The 21,775-nt window shown below is 41.4% G+C and overlaps 2 protein-coding genes across 3 annotated transcripts in view; one reads left to right on the top strand and one right to left on the bottom strand.

The window, feature by feature from the left end:
* The first annotated feature begins 215 nt into the window (after positions 1 to 215).
* On the top strand, positions 216 to 6,716 carry neil1 (nei-like DNA glycosylase 1). Of its 2 annotated transcripts, XM_055222406.1 has the most exons (10): positions 216 to 257; positions 591 to 1,049; positions 1,793 to 1,912; positions 2,431 to 2,509; positions 3,526 to 3,613; positions 3,839 to 3,960; positions 4,023 to 4,050; positions 4,363 to 4,430; positions 6,385 to 6,582; positions 6,659 to 6,716. In XM_055222406.1, the coding sequence occupies exons 2-10, from the start codon at positions 604 to 606 to the stop codon at positions 6,683 to 6,685; spliced, it is 1,176 nt and encodes a 391-aa protein (XP_055078381.1). In that variant the 5' UTR covers positions 216 to 257; positions 591 to 603; the 3' UTR covers positions 6,686 to 6,716. The 2 variants fall into 2 exon arrangements, with proteins under 2 accessions (XP_055078381.1, XP_055078382.1); XM_055222407.1 differs by lacking the exons at positions 4,363 to 4,430; positions 6,385 to 6,582; positions 6,659 to 6,716 and adding an exon at positions 4,173 to 4,265.
* The window catches only part of man2c1 (mannosidase, alpha, class 2C, member 1), a 27,354-nt gene continuing 12,286 nt past the window's right edge, over positions 6,708 to 21,775 (bottom strand). Inside the window, exons 12-26 of the mRNA XM_033967984.2 lie at positions 21,252 to 21,397; positions 17,561 to 17,684; positions 16,671 to 16,792; positions 16,505 to 16,590; positions 15,589 to 15,792; positions 14,295 to 14,374; positions 13,022 to 13,116; positions 12,151 to 12,255; positions 11,505 to 11,661; positions 10,195 to 10,338; positions 9,485 to 9,594; positions 9,307 to 9,386; positions 8,320 to 8,462; positions 7,536 to 7,639; positions 6,708 to 7,462 (exon numbers count right to left, since the gene is read on the bottom strand). Coding sequence (XP_033823875.1) covers positions 7,351 to 7,462; positions 7,536 to 7,639; positions 8,320 to 8,462; positions 9,307 to 9,386; positions 9,485 to 9,594; positions 10,195 to 10,338; positions 11,505 to 11,661; positions 12,151 to 12,255; positions 13,022 to 13,116; positions 14,295 to 14,374; positions 15,589 to 15,792; positions 16,505 to 16,590; positions 16,671 to 16,792; positions 17,561 to 17,684; positions 21,252 to 21,397 — 1,812 coding nt within the window. The 3' untranslated portion in view covers positions 6,708 to 7,350. The remainder of the gene's footprint in view (positions 7,463 to 7,535; positions 7,640 to 8,319; positions 8,463 to 9,306; positions 9,387 to 9,484; positions 9,595 to 10,194; positions 10,339 to 11,504; positions 11,662 to 12,150; positions 12,256 to 13,021; positions 13,117 to 14,294; positions 14,375 to 15,588; positions 15,793 to 16,504; positions 16,591 to 16,670; positions 16,793 to 17,560; positions 17,685 to 21,251; positions 21,398 to 21,775) is intronic.

Genomic DNA, 21,775 nt, shown 5'->3' with positions numbered 1-21,775 from the left:
AAATGTCTCTGTGCCTTTTTATTACGTCTGTTGCCCTGTAAAATTGTTTAGTCTGATTTGGATTTGCTCCTGGGCTACTACAGCCCGTTAAAGCAATAAACGTCTACTGATTAATATAAGCAGTGAAAATAAAACTACAAACAAGATGGACGACATAACAATTCCAAATCCTGCGAGACTTCCGAATTCACACTCTTTAAATTGAACAACTCCTTTTGTAACAGACGTGGGTCGGAGTTTCTAAATCGTTTTCATTGGTAAGTTATCAGAACTGTAGCATTTTGTTTCATGCAGAGTTCATATGGTGGTAAAATGAATATTTCGCGTACTTTGTGTTACTCGACCTTCCTCTGCACAAGACGGTGCATTACCAGGGCGGCTTGTTTAGTTTGGCTCCTGTGATTGTGTCCGCGCACTTCAGAAACAGGAGGTTTGCTCTGACAGAACTCTGTGGGAAAAGATTATTCTACAGTCACTCTGCAGGTTATGAAATGTCCAAGTTTGCAAATCATTACCCACGGGCTGTTTTTGCAGTATTCAAAGTGATTTTAAATGTAGAACGTCTTAATCAAACTGTGCTGCTGTTTCAGCTGTCTTGACAACATGCCAGAGGGACCAGAGCTCCACCTGGCTAGCCTTTACGTAAACAGAGCGTGTGGGGGCGTAGTGTTCACTGGAGCCGTGCGGAAATCTGAAGTCAGTAAGAACCCGGATGTGCCCTTCTGCTGCGAGGCCTACAGCATCACTGCCACCTCCAGAGGGAAGGAAGTGAAACTGACCCTGGCGCCCATGGGTGCTGAGGGGAGAGAGCTGACCGCAGACGCACCCAAACCCATGGACATAGTGTTCCACTTTGGCATGTCTGGGTTATTCAAGATGACCACAGAGGATGACCTGCCCAAACACGCACACTTAAGCTTTTACACCAAAGAGAAGCCACGCAGAGTGCTGAGTTTTGTGGACACGCGGCGGTTTGGGAGCTGGCACCCGAACGGAACCTGGCAACCTGACAGGGGCCCATGTACTATGTTTGAGTACAAAAGCTTTAGGTCAGCAGACCCAGGACACACATCCTGACAAACAACATTCAGATGTCTCTATTAACAATATCAGTTGCATTCCATGGAGAGGTTATTGCTGAGCATGTTCCACAGCATGGCATTAAGTCTCTGAGAGGCCAAGTTACAAGTCAGATCTGTGGAGTGGTGAGAATGTTTTTCAATGAAGCTGTTTCTTAATGAATGAATAAATGCATGACAGGTAAATGAATCCCATACTGTGGGACATCAAATTGATACTTTGCAGTTACATCATGCCAAGTGTGTTCTACATGTATGTAAATGGCAGAATGTTCAGCAGTTACCATGGTGACACAATGCACACATTAGCAAACACTGACAAAATACTTTTAATATAGCCTGAAAACTCAAGAAAAAATCCAATCTGAGTGTTCATGGTACTGTTTAGGAGTTTGATTTTCAGTAAGTGACTCTCAACTTTTTAAAAACTGTTTGCTAAAGCTAATGCTAGCTAACTTGTAACTGTAATGTTATTTGAGAGGAACTTGTCCAACAGAATAAATCAGCTCACCTGCTGTAGTTCAGATAACTCAGTTCTTTCTGGTCAGATTGTGCTAAAACAAAGCTCAGATTAAGGTCTAATTTGAGTAACAGAGCTTCAGACAGAGCAGTGCCCCCAGTTAGCATCACACCCTGGGGAATGTTGATGACATCAGCTGTCAGTCGAAATAAACTCCCAACTTTAAACTTACTGCTCCCTTTATGTTCTCCAGGGAGTGTGTTCTCTCACGGCTGTCAGACCCGGCCTTTGACAAACCTGTCTGTGAAGTGCTGCTCAATCAGAAATATTTCAACGGCATCGGCAACTATCTGAGAGCCGAGATACTGTACAGGTAACAGGACCACCTGAATCACCATGACAACACTACAGCACAAAGCACGTGTTTGTCCACTCATCTGAAGTTTGGAAGTTTGAATCCCGCTCTCTTGAGTTATACATGTTATTTCAAAGGCTAATCTTTTTACCAGGAGAGCTCAACAGTCGCAGCCCATTTTGTGGTTGGGGACATTTTTGTTCATTTTTCCCATTGAGTTAGAAAAAAATATATTAAAAAAAATATAAAACCTGGGGGCTAATCAGCTCTGTAGTGTCTAATGGCCACAAGAACTATAATTTTATTTCAAATTTGTTTATGAATTTTAACTTTTAATTGTATTTTTTTGTACTGAAAACAACTGAGTTTTGGATGGGACTCGCTGTCAGAATTCCAAATATGGAACTCTGCTCCAAATTGGTCCTTATAACTGCTAGCCTCTATGAACTTCATTTGGAGCCAAACACTGTGAGTGACATCACTCACTTAGTCCACTTCTTTACACAGTCTGTGGTTTCTTCTTAAATGTTTCATAGGTTGAACATCGCCCCGTTTGAGTGTGCCAGGACAGTACTCACAGGGCTGGATATAGATGTATGTGAGCCCTGGCAGCTGGTGAGCAACACGCATGACCAACCGACACGCGTACATACGCACGACCAGCCCACACGCACAACCTGCCGACACACACGCATGACCAGCCACGTTTGGACAAACCCTCCAGTGTTGCGTTTCTTTCTGTTTACTACTTTGTACATTTCAAATACACACAGAAGACATCAAATATATGAAGTGAGCGATATGGAGTTATGTAGCAAAGAAAAAATGTGAAATAACTCTTTTTTTAATAATTTCGATTCAAATCCTCAGAGTCTCCTCCCTTTGCTTTGTGGACCTCAAACCCTTGGCTTTCTCTCTCTGAGCTATGGCCAAGGAATGCCAGTTTTAGAAGCAGTGATAAAAATAAGTGAATAGGCTAGTTTTCAAAATCTAAACTCTAAAACAAGTTATTTTGAGTGTGTTTGTGTTCACTACATCCACATGTGTCACTCATAGTTTGATGCTTCAGTAAGAATCTACAGTGTGAATAATCCTAAAAATAAACAAGAGACAGAAATGAGTGTGCAGAGTTAACCTCAGCACTGACCATGTTTACACACATTTTATATATACACACACACTCAGATCCCGATCTCATTATTGAAATGTACTTTCAGGTCTGTTCACACCTCTGCAGGTTTTGACAAGGAAAATTATACTGAGGTTTTTTTATTATTCATAATTCAGCTGTTACTCTGCTGTATTTGTTGGGGCGACAGTGGCTCAGTTGGTAGAGCGGTTGTCCACTGATCTGATGGTTGGCAGTCCGAATCTTGCGAAATGGGGCTTGTGAAATAACTTGGACACTTTATGATTGTGCAGTGCACAAATGGACTATGGACATTAATAATGGCACATGTATCTTGAGACTGTCGTGTATGTGTGAGTGTAAGTGTGATTTTAAGCTGCGGGACAATAAACTTTATCTTATCTTAAAATTAGATTCTATATTCATTATCTGATCATTCTAGTTACCTGGCCTTGTAAATTACCTCACTCCTTTCATAATGTACTTGTATTGTGTTTTAAAGCTGGCCGACACGAAGCAGCATGTCAAACAAGAGATGCCAGATCTGCTCCGGCTCTGTCACACAGTCCCTCTGGAAGTGGTGAATCTCAGTGAGTCTCGTCATCTTCAGCTGAACTCTGCCGTACATGGGCATAAATGGAACTGTTGATTCAGTATATAAACAGTCAGTGGGAGGTTTGGGGGACAAAACTATTCCCAAAGTCCCAGATTTTAAAGCCAAGAATGGGTCATTATTTAGCTATTTGTGATCAGTTTGATAATTTAATCTTGTCGTTTTATGTAATCTTGTTAAAACTCATATTTTCACATCAAAGGTGGAAAGGGCTACGATCCAGAAAAGGCCAACTACTCAGAGTTTGAGGCGTGGCTGAAGTGTTACTATGTGGATGGCATGAAGTCTCTTCGGGACAGCAATGGAAGAACGATATGGTTTAGTGTAAGTTTAACATATCCACATAATAATAATAATAATTTACTTTCTGTATTTTCATTTTTCAGGGAGATCCAGGTCCTATGGCGCCTAAAGGTTTGTAATCATAGCAGTGCTATTTCACTATTTCACATTTAAAATGGCAGTTTTCTCATAGCGCCTTATAGCCCAAAGAGCTTTGCATTGCTTCATTAATCCATTACATTTGTGGTGTGAAGCGAGGCTGCCAATCCACGCCATCTGCCCCTCTGCTGCTCTACCCCTCTACCCATCAGCCCATCACTAACACTCAATGCACATTGATAACAGGCAAGATGGGTTGAATATCTTGCTTAAGGACACAACTACTATCCTAGTACTAACCAGGCCCAGCCCTCCAATGAAAGTATGTATTATTTTTATCATCAGGTGCTAAATCACCAAAGGCGAGAAAAAGAGTAAAGAAAGAAGATGACCATGTGTCGACTGTGAAGAAGGTAATGCAGTGAAAACACTTAAAGGCCGAACCAAATGATCTGTTGTAATGTTTCCTCATCACAAACAGACCTGGAGTTTTGTTGTTTCATTCACACATTTTTAACACACAAACCCTGCATATTTAGGCTGAGTTCTTCTCTCAAACTGAAAACACTCTGTTCCACCTTGTGATGTCATGTGGTGATACAGGAAATGCTGCACTGTGTTTTTAAATGCTACACCTTCACTAGAATAATTTAAATAGCATTACAGTGAGGCAAATAAGTATTTGAATACCCTGTGATTTTGCAAGTTCTCCCACTTAGAAATCATGGAGGGGTCTGAAACCTTCATCTTAGGTGCATGTCCACTGTGAGAGACATAATCAAAAAAATAAATCTGGAAATCACATTGTATGATTTATTTTTTAATTTGTATGTTACTGCTGCAAATAAGTATTTGAACACCTGAGAAAATCAATGTTAATATTTAGTACAGTAGCCTTTGTTTGCAATTACAGAGGTCAAATGTTTCCTGTAGTTTTTCACCAGGTTTGGACACACTGCAGGAGGGATTTTGGCCCACTCCTCCACACAGATCTTCTCTAGATCAGTCAGGTTTCTGGCCTGTTGCTGAGAAACACGGAGTTTGAGCTCCCTCCAAAGATTTTGTATTGGGTTTAGTTCTGGAGACTGGCTAGGCCACTCCAGATCCTTGATATGCTTCTTACGGAGCCACTCCTTGGTTATCTTGGCTGTGTGCTTTGTGTCATTGTCATGTTGGAAGACCCAGCCATGACCCATCTTCAATGCTCTAACTGAGGGAAGGAGGTTGTTCCCCAAAATCTCGCAATACATGGCCCCGGTCATCCTCTCTTTAATACAGTGCAGTCGTCCTGTCCCATATGCAGAAAAACGCCCCCAAAGCATGATGCTACCACTCCCATGCTTCACAGTAGGGATGGTGTTCATCATTCTTCCTCCAAACACGGCAAGTGGAATTAAGACAAAAAGCTTCAATTTTGGTCTCATCTGACCACATGACTTTCTCCCATGACTCCTCTGGATCATCCAAATGGTCATTGGCAAACTTAAGACGAGCCTGGACATGTGCTGGTTTAAGCAGGAGAACCTTCCGTGCCATGCATGATTTTAAACCATGACGTCTTAGTGTATTACTAACAGTAACCTTGGAAACGGTGGTCCCAGCTCTTTTCAGGTCATTGACCTACTCCTCCCGTGTAGTTCTGGGTTGATTCCTCACCTTTCTTAGGATCATTGAGGCCCCACGAGGTGAGATCTTGCATGGAGCCCCAGTCCGAGAGAGATTGACAGTCATGTTTAGCTTCTTCCATTTTCTAATAATTGCTCCAACAGTGAATCTTTTTTCACCAAGCTGCTTGGCAATTGCCCCGTAGCCCTTTCCAGCCTTGTGGAGGTCTACAATTTTGTCTCTTGTGCATTTTGACAGTTCTTTGGCCTTGGCCATGTTAGTAGTTGGAGTCTTACTGATTGTATGGGGTGGACAGGTGTTTTTATGCAGCTAACGGCCTAAAACGGGTGCTTCTAATTTAGGATAATAAGTGGAGTGGAGGTGGACTTTTTAAAGGTGGACTAACAGGTCTTTGAGGGTCAGAATTCTAGCTGATAGACAGGTGTTCAAATACTTATTTGCAGCAGTAACATAGAAATAAATTATTTTAAAAAAATCATACAATGTGATTTCCAGATTTTTTTTTTATATTATGTCTCTCAGAGTGGACATGCACCTAAGATGAAAATTTCAGACCCCTCTATGATTTCTAAGTGGGAGAACTTGCAAAATCACAGGGTGTTCAAATATTTATTTGCCTCACTGTATAACGTGGCTTAAAGCTCACCAGAGTCCATTTTGCGTGATATTGGCTCTTTAATGTGTGTAATCTAAGCCCATGTTTGGTTTGGCAAGTGGACTCGGTTTTGGCTTTGTTTTTAGCCTGCACGATGTCGTTCTGGAAACACAACTGAGAAAAAGGCGATCAAAATGGAAACGGAGGCCAAACAAACAGTAAAGAAAGAGAACGGATCAGGATCTGGGAGGAGGGCAGGAAAGGCCCGGGAAACCAGTGAACTTCCAAACAGAGAGAGCAAGTCTAGGTCCAACAAGAGCAAGACCCACCAACCCCAGCGGCAGGTACAGTGTGGAACTAGTGATTTAAAAAAAAAACTATCTTTGCATTATTTTAATAAAAACAAAACCTGTATTTCAGATTCACAGAGGGAGAACGCACAAATGACAAGACATAACAGCAGATGATTACAAGGGGATTTTGTAAATATTTTTAATAAATGAACTAAAAATAGATTGTGGCCTTTGCTTTGATCAGACCACCATATCAACATCGAATATCTATTAGTTGTATCCATAGACTGTATATATAAATGGACATAGCTAACCTGCTAGCTGCATTCCAAACAGGAAGCAATCTTAGGCGCACTTCCGGCTCCATCGTCTCTGGCTCCAATTTACTTTTGAAAAACTGTGGCCCTCTGTAATTGCTGCTCTCAGACTCGTCATTTTGGTCTTAAGATGTTTGTATTAACCCGCTCTACATGATCCTGGCTTTTTATTTCACTATTGTGTCTGTAAATCAAGATATGAATATTAATAACAGACAAATCAGGCACCCTCTTTCCCCAAGGTCCATAGCGTTAGTAACAGGTTTGATTCGGAGCTGAACGCTGTGGGTGACGTCGCACTCAGTTCATTTCTTTATACAATCTTTAGTTGTATCAGTACCTAATATGAAGCTGTCTATCACATAATCAAGAGCCTGAAGTCTGCTGAGCCTAATCATCCAAAAAAAGTCCCTTCTTTGAATTGAAATGTGTTGGTTTTAAATTGATGAAGGTAAGAATTTGACTGGCAGTGACTGTGTAATGAGTTTCAATTGAAAAATCATTACAACACCAGAAGAAGTGAAATAATTTGAAAAGGTTTGAACTGGAGAATGATTCCCTGAGCAGTTAGCGACACCGCTCGACTCAGGTCCCGTCTCTCCAGGAGGTCACAGCTGCAAAGGAAACACTATGATTCATATAAAAGTCATTGTGCAGTCATGAAAATGTCAGTATTTGATTACTCACTGCCACACATCTCTGACAGGAAGTGACGTGTTGAGAGCAGCCGTCACAGTGCCCCCATGTGACTCATACAGGCGCAGTACCAGAGTGCGGGTCTGCTCCTCAGACTGAGACAGAGGGACACGGTAACTTATGAGATAATAATAATGCATTATATTTATCGCCTTTCAAGACACCTTAAAGGGCCCGTATTACACTATTCTCTGATCTCTGTTCTAATGTTGTTTCCTCATCACAAACAGACCTGAAATTGTGTTTTGTTTCTTTCACACGTTTTTTTCTACATTATTATATATTTGTCGTCACAATAGCAGATTAGCTATAGCAGATAGTAGAACAGTTATTTCTAGAGGTAAACAACACGCCCTGTTAATTTGTCAGTTTTCTTTTCAGTTCTTCCTTTATATCCAAGTCAGTATTTCTTAAAACATAAAAATTATTTGGGTTTTTGTGTCAGTATTATAACAGATGCCACGTCACGTGTCCAGTGTCAGTTGTACTAATATCTGTTCTAGTTAAAGATAATGAAGAGATAGTTCTAAAATATACTTCCTCTCCTTACATACTTTCTGTCTTTATTTGTTTATTTAGGCTCTGTTTAGAGGCATTAGCAGTTAGCCACAATCAGTGTCTGAGCCTCTCCTTGAAACTGTGAGCAAACACAGCTGCTGTATTTCACCTTGTCCCAAATGACTTATGTCTCGGTGTGGTAAGAACATCTTCAAACACAAACTCACCTTCATTACCAAAATATTAATGAGTTTAAATGGTGTTTCCTGACTCGTACCTGTTTGATTGTCTCAAGGATGACCGCTGGACTGCTGACTGAGAAAGCGCTCCAAGGAACAGCCTGTAGGGGGTGCTGTGCCAGTCTCAGAGGATAGTTCAGATTATAAGCGCACTGTATCACTGAAGAGTCCTGGAAACTCCCTGTAATTACACATTTGATAAGACTAAAGCCTCCAAAAACATTACTTTAAAGCTCCTGTATTACACAAAACTGACTGAGTTTTAAGCAGTGTTATAATGTTACCTCCTCAAAAACAGACCTGGAATTGTGTTTTGTTTCATGCTTGTTTCTCTAAATTATAATCTCTGACACTTGTGGATCATTAAGTTATAATTTACACATTTTAAATCACAATCTTCATCTAAAACAACTTAATAAAAAAAACAAGTTCGCTGACTTCCACGTTAGAAAACTGTGGTGCTCAATGTGAGCTGACGTTGCAGTTAACGTCATCACAACAAAGCGCTGCATGCTGTGGATGCCCCCTATGGATAGCTTCACATAATTCTAGCAAGCAGCCTATTTTTTCCCATTTGTAACAAAATGACTATGCAACACTGCCGAATCCTATGAATATCACCGATTAAGAAAATATAACTGGAGAAGGAAGTGCATGCATCACAGCGAATGTGCACGTCACAGTGGGCGTGTACGTCACAGCGGGTGTGTACGTCATAGTGGGTGTGCACGTCACAGTTGGCATGCACCAATGGAGACGAAAACGGGGTAGATTGACAAAATGGCGTCTTGAAAATAAGAGATTAAAGATTACTCAAACATGAATCACTCCAAATACAACTTCAGAAGCTGAGAGAAATCACTAGAACATGGATAAAGATCTGAACAGAACAGTTTGAAGAACACATCTGATTTAACATAAAACACGTCCAGAAAGTTTGAAAATGTAAATATGTCTTTAGAAGTGTAATGTCCTCAAAATGTCTCCTATAACAAACAGCTAAAACCTATAAATACAGAACTGACCAGAGTGTGGCATAATGGCATAGGTGAACTGGTGTGAGCCCATGTCTGCATTGGCATCTGGGGCTTTGGGCGCTCTCAGCCTGAGGACACAAACATTTATATAACCATATAACCAACCCATTTCATGTTTTCTTCAGTAAATGTTTGGAGCTGATGTAAACGGGTCTGGGCAGCTCACAGTGAGAGGGTCATGACGTTCTTGTACACGGAGTATCCATATTTACAGTCATTTAGAAGAGCCACTCCAAAGTTGTGCTCGGACAGATCAGCCCATTTGTGACCCCACACCTGGAAATATATCCGTTGATTTACACAGATTAGAGTCAAGGCACAAAAATGATTTATATCATACACAAAAAAATGAATATTAAATTACTTTTTTGCTAAATAATTTCTCCAAACTCATTAAAGCCTCGTGTAATTACGTTTATACCATGGTCAGTGAGGGTTCCACTCTGACCTCCACTCTAATGTCATCTGGTCTTTAACTGTTTTAGTCCCAGTTTAGTCCTAATGTAGATCCTGTTTGGTTCTGTTCTAGACGGGTTCTAGTCCTGGTTTAATTCTTTTCCAGTCACATCTCCCAGTTTAGTCCTAATTTTGATGTGGTCTGTGGAAACTCCTATGTGCTTGGGTTTGGTCCTGGTTTGAGCCACAGACTGTACAAAGAAGTGGACTAAGTGAGTGTGACGTCACCCATAGCGTTCGGCTCCAGTCAAATCAAGCTCATCGAGGCAAGCAGTTATAGCGGCCAATTTGGAGCTTGAAAAAGTTGAATTATGAATAATAACCGCTGCTTTAGCAGGGAGCGGGCGCTTAGCTACGCTGTCAATCAAACCAGTTGCTAATGCAACAGAATTGATTGACAGCTCGAGGTAGATTTTGTACCTCAAACCTGGCCCAGTCCCATGAGGTGTTGTGGTGGGTCGGGCGCTGCAGATGTCCAAACTGGATTTCATATGTGGCACTGGGGCTGTGCACCTGGACCGGGAACTCAACCTTCAGAAATCTGTGGGACTCGTTCCAATCCACCTGCAACAAGGATGACATCAGAACTTCACACAGAAGTTTAGATCAGAGCTTCAAGGCAAGTTGATTTGTATAGCACAGTGTTTAAATCGAGCACTGTGAATTACTTTGTACCAACTGTCAAAGTAGAGGCATGTGAAACACTGATTCTGATGTTTAATCCTGGTTCAGCCCTGGTTCAGTCCTAGTTTAGTCCCAGTTTAGTTCATGTTTAGACCTGGTTTAGTCTTCAGAGTGGTGAGATGGTTCATATGGCTCTAACATGTGGGAGATGTACTTTGGTGCTGGTCCATGGGGAGACTTGTACACAAGCAGAGCTGCTTTAAAGTCTATTGTCAGAGCCACAGGAGCCAGTGCAGAGACCTGAGCACAGGACACATGTGTCAAGTACTTCCTGGTTCTAGTCAGAACCCGACGGCAGCAATGTTCTGGATCATCACAGAGAGGTTTGTTATTTAGTTTATAAAATAGTGTATGTGTCTGTGAGTAAATGGCTGATCCAGATAAAACCCGTAAGACTTTAAGTGATATTTTGCTGATTTAATTTATAGCTTTCACTACCACTGGAAGTCTAATGCTGAAACACACTCATGGTCATAATAAATTACTACTTTTGGCTGCATTATGTCCATGTCAGCTGTGATATAATCATAAATCGCAATCATTTGGGCCATGATAATAATCACACAAAATTTCAAAATAATTCAAAATTTGTCTCCTGCCTAGACCAGAGGCTGTACCTGTGTGACCAGGGGCTCTATCTGTGCTACCAGGGGCTCTATCTGTGCTACCAGGGGCTGTATCTGTGTGACCAGGGCCATACCTGTGTGACAAGGGTCTTACCAGTGTGAACAGGGTCTTACCTGTGTGACCAGGGTCTTACCTGTGTGATCAGAGGCTGTACCTGTGTGACTATGGGCTCTATCTGTGTGACCAGGGGCTGCATCTGTGTGTCCAGGGCCGTACCTGTGGGACCAGGGCTGAACCCATGTGACCGGAGGCTGTACCTGAGTGACCGGAGGTCGTACCTGTGTGACCAGGGGCCATACCTGTGTGACCAGAGCCTTACCTCTGTGACCAGGGGCTGTAGCTGAGTGACCAGAGATCATACCTGTGTGACCAGAGATCATACCTGTGTGACCAGAGATCGTACCTGTGTGAGAGTGTACCTGAGTGTGGAACTTGAGGTAGGGGCACATGGCATCCATAACGATGTCCTGGGTGATGGTGCTCTTGTCGCTGATTCTCAGGCTGAAGCGGACCGTGGCCCTCAGCTGCTCTGAGGTCAGCACACGAGCTGGCTCTAGCACTTCCACCACTGGTCTCCTGGGGCAGTAAAGTGTCGTTTAATACAGAGGGGTGAGAAACAAAAGGGGTATACTGGAATAATGCCCAGTATAATAATGTTTAAGTCAATAATAATGCAATGACCAAATCTTTAATCAGGACCTGCAGTAAATATGCGACAGGTTTTATACCCAAGTCTGCTCTGAAGAAAATGTATTAAAATGTGACTTTTAAAGAAGGGCCACAGGAATAGTACAGCTGATATAATCGAGATCTTCACATCTGAAAATAAAATCAATTTATAGACTTGGTTTAGTCCTGTTCTAGTCCTGATTTAGTCCTGGTTTAGTTCTGGCTTAGTCCCAATTTAGTCCTAATATAGACTTGATTTGGTGCTGAAATTGAAATTGAAAGTGAGATTGTATTTTACCATTTTGGATCTAAATCTTAAGCCATTAAGCCATTACTTCATTGTTATGTTGAGTAGTTTTATATTATTAGCCAGTTTATTATGTCAAAGGTGGAAACCTGGTCTGCAGATGGTAGTCCATGACATCCCAGGCGTCCCAGTACAGAGGCACATCATCAAACAGGACAAACTGGTTTCCGTTAGAGCTGTCCAGAAGAGCCTCTCTGCATCACATCAGAGGAAACTCTTTCAATTATTTATAATGAAATCACGCCCAGGTTTACAGAGGTGCAAAAGGGTGCATTACAACAATAGACTCTATATATAAATGAACAGCTAACCTGCTAGCCGCCGTATTACAAACAGGAAGTGAGCATGGGCACAATTCTGGCTCCAGCAACTCTGGCTCCAATTCACTTTACATTGAAAACCTGTGTCCACTCTCTCTGTAACTGTTGTAAGACTCGTCATTTTGTTTTGTTCGTATAAACCTGCTCTACATGATCCTGGTGTTTTTATGTTGTGCTGTGTTTGTAAATCAAGATATGAACATTAATAAGAATTAAATCAGGCTCCTTCTTTCCGGGAGGTTTCTCTTGCTACCGTAAGCAACAGCTTTGATTGACAGTGTTTTTAAGTCTCATCTCCCTGCTAAAACAGCGGTGTGGGTGGGAAGGGACATTACCTTCAACATCCTTGCTCCGGACTGGCTCTTTGGTTGCTATGATACTCATGGTCGGAATTCCAAATATGGAACTGGGATCCAAATTGGCCCCTATAACTGCTAGCCTCGATGAGCTTCATTTGGAGCCGAACGCTTTATACAGTCTATGATTACAGCCTCATTTAAAACTGTTTCCCCTTCACTCTAAACCTCATTTGAAGCTGGTAAAATAATGAGACTTAATAGGGGGGTATTGTGTTTGCTCCCTTTGAAACCCTTGGTCAGTCATGTCTGGACCAGCACCTGGCTGAAACTCGAAATACTACCTGCTGCACGTGACCAGACACAGCGACACCAAGGTGCCATCTTTGTTTACAACAGCTCTCAAAATCCCATTGTTCATGAGGATGGTGCCATCAGCCTGCAAAGGGAGGGCACAATGTTAATGCTGTGGTCAGAATTACAGGAGGAGTCTCTGAAAACAAGATGTGGTTTTAAGCACATTATAGTTATTATCTCTGGGTTTAGGAAATAACTCATCTAAATGTTTATGCAGAAAAACAGGAAATATTAAAACTGGGCAAAACACAAGTTTAGTCCCAGCTTGGTCCTCATTTAGACCTGGTTTAGTCCCAGTTTAGTCCTAGTTTAGTCCTGGTTTATTCCTGGTTTAGTCTCAATTTAGTCCTGGTTTAGTCCTAGTTTAGTTTTGGTTTAGTCCTGGTTTAGTCCCAGTTTAGTCCTAATGTAGACTTGGTTTACTACCTGTTTAGTCCTGATTTAGTCCTGATTTAGTCCTGATTTAGTCCTGTAGTTTAGTCCTGTAGTTTAGTCCTGATTTAGTCCTGGTTTTGTACTGGTTTAATCCTAATTTAGTCCTGGCTTAGTCCTGTTTTACTCCCAGTTTAGTCCTAATGTAGACTTGGTTTGGTCCTGTTCTAGTCCCGGTTTAGTCCTAATTTAGTCCCAATTTAGTCCTGATTTAATCCTAGTTCAATCCTGGTTTAGTTCCGGTTTACTCCTAGTGTACTCCTGGTTTACTCCTGGTTTACTCCTGGTTTAGTCCTGGTTTAGTCCCGGTTTAGTCCCGGTTTAGTCCCGGTTTAGTCCCGGTTTAGTCCCAGTTTAGTCCTAATTTAGACTTGGATTGGTCCTGTTCTAGTCCTGGTTTAGTTCAGGTTTAGTTCTGTTCTAGTGCTCGCAGTAGTGAGCCGCTGTGTTCTCATGAAGATGGTACAATATGTTACTACAGATACATTTTTGAAACAGCTTTACATCACTGACAGAAACCAGGAGAATCCCAGTAAATCCTTTTTAAAAAGTCAGTCTCATTAAAAGGCCTGAGGTGCAAGAGATAAACAGAAGAATGATGCAATAATGAGCCATAGATGTTATTTATTCAACCATCTACAACTCAAAACTGACCATATTACACAAAAATCTCTCCACTTTTATAAAGAAAATGTACACACGATAAATATTGAGCCCCAACATAAATAGTTCCAGCGATAAGTTAATACAGTGGTTATCATGATAGTTGTGCTTAATTATTTCTTTATATTAGTACAAAATAGCAAGTATAGGGTGGTGAGGCCATACCTGATCCATGACAGACACTGGAGTGTGAGGATCTGCTGATTTCACTGGGGAAAAACCAACACTCGGGACCTGAACCAGAGCTGAACAAAAACACAAGCTCACATTCAGAACATTCTGAACATTTTTTTCGACCCATACTTCATTCGAAGTTTACCAATAGATCATGACACTTAAAGGGCCCATATGACTCTATTCTGTGATCTATTCTAATGTTTTCTCATCACAAACAGACCTGGAGTTGTGTTTTATTTCATTCACACATGTTTATCACAGAAACCCTGTAGATTTAGGCCGAGTTCTTCTCTCAAACTGAAAACACTCTATTCCACCTTGTGATGTCGTGTGGCAATACAGGAAGTGCTCCACTGTGTTTTTAAACTCCATACAACTTCACTAGAATCATTTGGATCATTTCAGCCCTGGAATTCTCAATCTCTACTGAACTAAAGGTAAAAGGGGCTGTTAACTTGAAAACTACCACTTCATGACATCACAAGGTAGAACAGAGCATTCTGAGCTTTGGAGACGTAGACAGACTAATAATAAAGTGTTATTCAAATATGTGTGAATGAAACAAAACACAACTCTAGGTCTGGAGGAGGTGGGGAGGTAACAGCATTAAAAATGGCTTAAAGCAGGCGTGTCCAAACTTTTTGCAAAGAGGGCCAAATTTGGTGAGGTGAAAATGTGTGGGGGCTGACCATTCGGCCTGATCATTCTTTGAACCATTAATATTAAATGCAAATGAACTAATTAATATAATTTTTTACTTTTTATTGCAAATGGCTTTCACCTTTACAATATCTGCACTAAACTGGACACTTTATATACCGGTCACTTTAACAAGCCATGTTTGCACTGTTCTCATGCTACTGTTGTATATATTTTCTACCTCTAAGTATTTTATTTAAATTTTAAGCATATCTTTTTTAACTTTGTTCATGCCCTTATTTGTATTTATTCAGTGTGTTTTTATGTTGCATTTTATCACCGCAGTAAGTTCCTAGTTTGTGATCTATGTTCACTGACGATGGCAATAAAAGTCTTCTGATTCTGAGTCTTATTACACTTTCGTTTTATAGAGCAGTGCCCTCTAGAAAAATCTCCGAGTTCATAATATGGTTATATATCATCTAATTTGGGATAAATTGTCCAAATGGCCCATACATCAGCCTCAAGATATCAGCAGAGTGTATTGACTCCTCTAGACTAAAAAAAACACTTGACAAACCCCACATCATTTGAGCTGGAGCCATGTTTCAAACTGAACCCTTAAGGACTCACTGTCACTCACCTAAATCCGAGCCACCTGTGTCACTGTGAACTTGTGTAACCTCCTGACGCTCCCAGCACAGAGAGTTGAACACGCCCACTGAGCCGCTGCCGTCGCTATCAGAGCTGCTGCCAGAGTTGCTGCCAGAGCTGCCGCCAGAGCTGCCGCCAGAGCCCAAAGCTGTCAAAGCATTTTTAAGCAGCCGGGAGCCAGAGTCACGGATGTCTGAGGGGAAATGAAACAGAGCAGAAGCCTTAGAACGCACCGCCATGTTGGACACATACAAATAAACCTCATGTTGGACCCGTACAGTTTACATTATTATTTATTTACTTTATTCATTTATCTATATTTTCCAGGGAGAGCCCAATGAGAGACCACACTCATGAGCCCTCATCAAATATAGAACAATATAAAGCACCTGCACAGGTCCATTTAAAACATTAACAATAGGAGCAGGTGTGATTATAAATGTTTATCTCCACATTATTATATTATATAAGTGCTGCAGTGGCTCTTTAACAAGTCTGTCAAATGGATTACATTTTTGTGAAGCCAAAAAACAAAAGCTCCCCCGCATTTCAATTCTAGAGCAGCCAGTATTTAGATGGAGACAATCATGAGATCTTGGATTAAAAGTTCAACAAACAAGTGAGATATTGTGTCAGTCTGTCGTCGAAGTCCCATAAATACATTTCATAAATAGATTTACACAGTGTTGTTATTCTGACAAATAGTGACGGCCAGCCTACTTTTCCAAAGAGTGAACAGAGATGGGATTGACTCTTTGGTTGCTATGATACTCTCGGCCAGAATTCCAAATATGGAAATGGCTCCAAATTGGCCCCTACAACTGCTAGTCCAAGACGTTCGACTCCAAATGAAGCTCATCGAGACTAAGTGGACTCTATGCTAATGACTTATGTGAGCACTGTACCTTCATAATATCTCAGTGCATCCTCTACTACCAGCTCAATGCAGCTCCCTGGGATCACATCATGAAACTGGTTCAGGAGCAACAACCTACAAAAACAAAAATAAAACTTCTGTAGTGTTTTAAACACATTTACATTTTGTGTTAGCGTCAGTTTGTGTGTGCAAACCTCCATAGCTCCTGCAGTCTATCCACAGGATACTGGAAGCTCTGGTCTTGGCTGAGGGCCAAACAGCTGTACACCTCCACATCGTGCAGCAGAGTCTCACACTGACGGTTTCCACGTTTGATCTGCACAAGAGACAGAAGGTGAAACGTCACATATTTATATAGAACTTTTCCACCTTCAAGTGTCAAAGTGCTTTACATCAAGGAACCACTCAATCTTAATAACTGTGTGTGTGTATCAATGGTTAAGATTATTAAAACGGTCACAATCCCTCTGACTCATATCAGCCTTTGTGGTTTTACATAATTTTAAAGGGCCCATGTTATACTATTCTCTGATCTGTTCCAATGTTGTCGTTTCCTCATTGCAAACAGACATGGAGTTGTGTTTTGTTTCATTCACACATGTTTAACACACAAACCTTGCATATTTAGGCTGAGTTCTTCTCTCAAACTTAAAACACTCTATTCCACCTTGTGATGTCATCATGTGGTAATACAGGAAGTGCTCCACTGTGTTGTTAAACTCCATACACCTTCACTAGAATCATCTGGATCATTTGAGCCCTGGAAATGCCAACCTCTACTGAACTAAAGGTAAAAGGAGCTGTTAACTTGAAAACTACCACTTCGTGATATCACAAGGTGGGACAGATGATTTTGAGCCTTGGAGATGTAGACAGACTAATAATAAAGTGTTACTCAAAACATGTGTGAATGAACAAAACACAACTCCAGGTCTGTTTTTGAGGAGGGAACAGCATTAGAACATGGATTGGTGTGTGTGTGCGCGTGTGTGTGAGTGAACATAACCACTGATTCTTGCCCACTTTAATCCCATACTTTTCAGTTGACAGGACAGGTGTGTAGCGGTTCTTCTTCTTCTTTTACCTGGGCCTGTGTGGTGTAGGTGCCATTGTGCAGCTCCAGAAACAGCTCTCCGCTCCAGGTGCAGAGCAGCTCAGACTGTGACCACAGCTCAGAGAAGAGGGAGTTGGGAGAGGACATCCGCACCCTGTAATCCAGTCAGAATAAAACAGCTCACATCCTGTCTGTCAACATCCTTCCTGTGCTGACGAGTGAAAGCACAACACCCCATGAGGCTAAATATGGGACCAGACTCACAAAAATCAGGCTAATGATTCATAATGATGCCATATGTGGTTTAGACAGGATAAAATTCAGTCATTTACAGGGTCAGGTTTAATATTTGTGAGTTTCACTTTGGATAAGTCTAAAGGGAATATTACACTATAATTGTTATAAATACAGGAATAATGGCTCCTTTTCCCTCAATGTAAAAAAAACAAAAAAACTGATACTTCTAGTATTTAATTTAGGGATGGACTGATACTGATACTGGTGTCAGATATCGGCTTCCAAATATCAGTTCAATTGATATCCTGGTTGAACATAAAAACTGATGTAATGAGACGATTAATAGGTCATACCCCCAAAAGTCTCAGAATCATAGACTGTATATATAAATGGACATAGCTAACGCACTAGCTGCAGCGTTCAAAACAGGAAGTGATCATGGGCGCACTTCTGGCTCCACTGACTCACTTCACTTTCTATTGAAAAGCTGAATCCCCCTCTCTCTGTAACTGGCTCGTTATTTTGGTCTTAAATGTTCGTATTAACCTGCTTTACATGATACCTGGGGTTTTTATTTCACTGTTGTGTCTGTAACTCAAGATATGAACATTAGTAGCAGACAAATCAGGTGTCTTCTTTCCCCGAGGTCGCTTCTGCTAGCGTTACCAACAGGTTTGATTAACAGCATTGCTAAGCGCCTGCTCTGTGCTAATCCAGCGGGCGGGAAGGGGTGTTACATTCAACAGCTTCACTCCAGACTGGCTCTTTGGTTGCTATGATAATCGTGGTTCCAAATATGGAAATCAGCTCCAAATTGGCCCATATAACTGCTTGCCTTCAATTGACTGGTCACTTTTTACACAGTCTATGATCAGGACTGAAAAAGTTGGATTGGTGCATCTCTAACTGAAACAAAGACACACATTTGTGCAGCTTTTAACATTATAGAAATAAATAAATAAAAAAACAAAGTGGGCAGAGTTTTACTGAACAATTTTAGAGCTGGACCTGGATCAGAAATAATATATTAAGCAGAATGAGATATATAGAGTTGGACCTGGAGCACATCGAGGCCTGTCACCTGCCCTCAAAGAACAACGAACGACCAGCCGTCATAATGAGGTTTGTGAACCAGAAACAAAATGGCTCTGCTCATTATATATTATATATATATATATATATATATATATATATATATATATATATATATATATATATATCCCCTCCTCATCCTCCACGGGTGGTCTCATTCCCTCTTTTTCCCTCTACCAGAGGCCTGAGAGAGCTTGAAGGTTCTGTGCAGTATCTTTGCTGTTCCTAGTACTACACTTTTCTGGACTGAGATGTCTGATGTTATTCCTGGGATCTGCTGTAGCCACTCCTCCAGTTTGGCAGTCACTGCCCCAAGTGCTCTGATGACCACGAGCACCACTGATACTTTCACCTTCCAGGCCTTCTCCAGCTCTTCTTTGAGCCCCTGGTATTTCTCTAGTTTCTCATGTTCCTTTTCCTGATGTTCCCATCACTTGGTACTGCGATGTCCACCACAACGGCTTTGCTCTGTTGTTTATCCACCACTACAATGTCCGGTTGGGTCACCATCAACATTCTGTCAGTTTGTATCTGGAAGTCCCACAGGATCTCGGCTGGATCATTCTCCACTACCTTTGGAGGTGTTTCCCACCTTCTTTTCAGGGTTTCCAGTCCGTACTCTGCACAGATGTTTCTGTACACTATGCCCACCACTTGGTTATGCCGCTCCATGTATGCTTTCCCTGCCAGCATCTTACACCCAGCAGTTATGTGCTGGATTGTCTCAGGGGCCTCTTTTCACAACCTAGACCTTGGGTCTTGTCTGGTGTGGTAGATCTGGGCCTCTATCGCTCTGATGCTCAAGGCCTGCTCCTGTGCAACCAGGATCAGTGCCTCTGTGCTGTCCTTCAGTCCAGCTTTCTCCAGCCATTGGTAGGATTTCTTGATATCAGCCACCACTTCAGTTATGGTTCTGTGGTACATCCTGTGCAGGGGCTTGTCCTCCCATGATGGCTCCCCCCAGCACCTCTTCCTCTGCGCTCTACTGTATGAGACATTCGCTGAGCATGTCATCTGTTGGGGCCTTGTCCTTGATGTACTTATGGATCTTGGATGTTTCATCCTGGACTGTGGCTCTCACACTCACCAGTCCTCAGCCTCCCTCCCTATGACTCGTGTACAGTCTCAGGGTGCTGGATTTTGGATGGAACTTGCCATGCATGGTCAGGAGCTTTCGGGGCTTAACATCTGTGGTCTGTATCTCCTCCTTTGGCCAGCTTATAGTTCCTGCTGGGTATCTGATTACTGGCAGGGTGCAGCTGTTTATTGCCTGAGTCTTGTTCTTGCCATTCAGCTGACGCCTTAGGACTTGCCTTACTCCTCTGAGGTATTTGGCCGTGGCTGCTTTCCTTGTTTCCTCTTCAAGGTTGCCATTTGCTTGTGGGATACCAAGGTACTTGTAACTGTCCTCAGTGTCTGCTATTGTCCCTTCTGGGAGGGAGACCCCTTCTGTGTGGACTACCTTCCCTCTCTTTGTCACCATTCGGCCACACTTCTCAAGCCCAAATGACATTCCAATATCTGTGCTGTAGATCCTGGTGGTGTGGATCAGTGAGTCAATGTCTCGCTCATTCTTAGCGTACAGCATCCATGTAGAGAAGGTGACTGATGGTGGCCCCATTCCTGAGTCGGTATCCATAGCCAATGTTGTTGATGATTTGGCTGAGAGGGTTCAGACCTATGCAGAACAGCAGTGGGGACAGTGCATTTCCTTGGTATATGCCACAATTGATGGTCACTTGTGCAAGTGGCTTGCCATTGGCCTCAAGGGTGGTTTTCCAGAACCTCACCGAGTTTGCAATGAAGGCCCTTCGAGTCCTGTTGATGTTGTACAACTCCAGGCATTCAGTGATCCATATCCATGTGTGAGGCATTGAGTCGTAGGCTTTCTTGTAATCAATTCAGGCAGTGCACAGGTTGATCTTATGGGTATATAAATAATTTATATTTATATATATATATGTATATATATATATAAATAATTATATATATATATATATATATATATATATATATATATATATATATATATATATATATATATATTAAAGGGAACCCGATACATGTGCTCGAAATAAATAAATTATTGAAATGAATATAAAGAAGACATGGTGGGGAAAGTCCTATTAGATATATTATATTGTATTTTATTAAAAGGAATGTTAAAAATGGATTTTTCTTAGAATCAAAACTGACTTAAATTTTAGTGTTGTGAAAACACCAATCAGAAAAGCCCAGGACAGTGTTGATCAGAAAAATTTACCTAAACTCTACTGCTTTTAAAACAAAACAGAGACTGAATTCTCACCATTATGTGAGGTTTTTGGAGCCTTGTCCTAACAGCTTTCCGTAACTGACAGACTTATTATAGTGATATTACTGATGAATTGACCTGGGAAGTCCATCTGTATCTTGGATGCGCTGCAGCCTGTCCAACATGAGCTGAGTGGGGCCGCCGCCGCCGTCACCAAAGCCAAACAGCACAGCGCTGTGATTGGCTCGGCCTTTGTCTTTGTTGTTTCGCAGAGTTTTTGTTAGCTAAGCAGAAAAAAGACAGTGAGGACATATACTCATACACTGGTTTCTTTAAGCAGCAGGTCGGTCCAAACAAAACATTGGCCAGTGCTGGAGATTTAAGGACGATATCCCATATGCTAAAAAGTGAAAATATCGGCCCAATATATCGGGTCTATCTCTTATTAACATTATTTTATTATTGACAAAGTTTGATTATATGAAGCTAACCACATATTAGAAGAATTATACATGTAGACCTGTCACAATAACAGGTTTTGAGGTATGATATATTTCTGAAGTAAATATAAATGACGATAAATGATAATATTGAAACTGCTACTAACACAAAAACCCAAGAGCAGATTTAAACCACAAAACTATTCTAAATTTACAATATTG

This window comes from Periophthalmus magnuspinnatus, chromosome 6, assembly GCF_009829125.3.
Source record: "Periophthalmus magnuspinnatus isolate fPerMag1 chromosome 6, fPerMag1.2.pri, whole genome shotgun sequence".
NCBI classification, from domain to species: domain Eukaryota; kingdom Metazoa; phylum Chordata; class Actinopteri; order Gobiiformes; family Gobiidae; genus Periophthalmus; species Periophthalmus magnuspinnatus.
The sequence above is the reverse complement of the archived record's forward strand: the minus strand, read 5'-3'. Positions and strand labels throughout refer to the sequence as shown.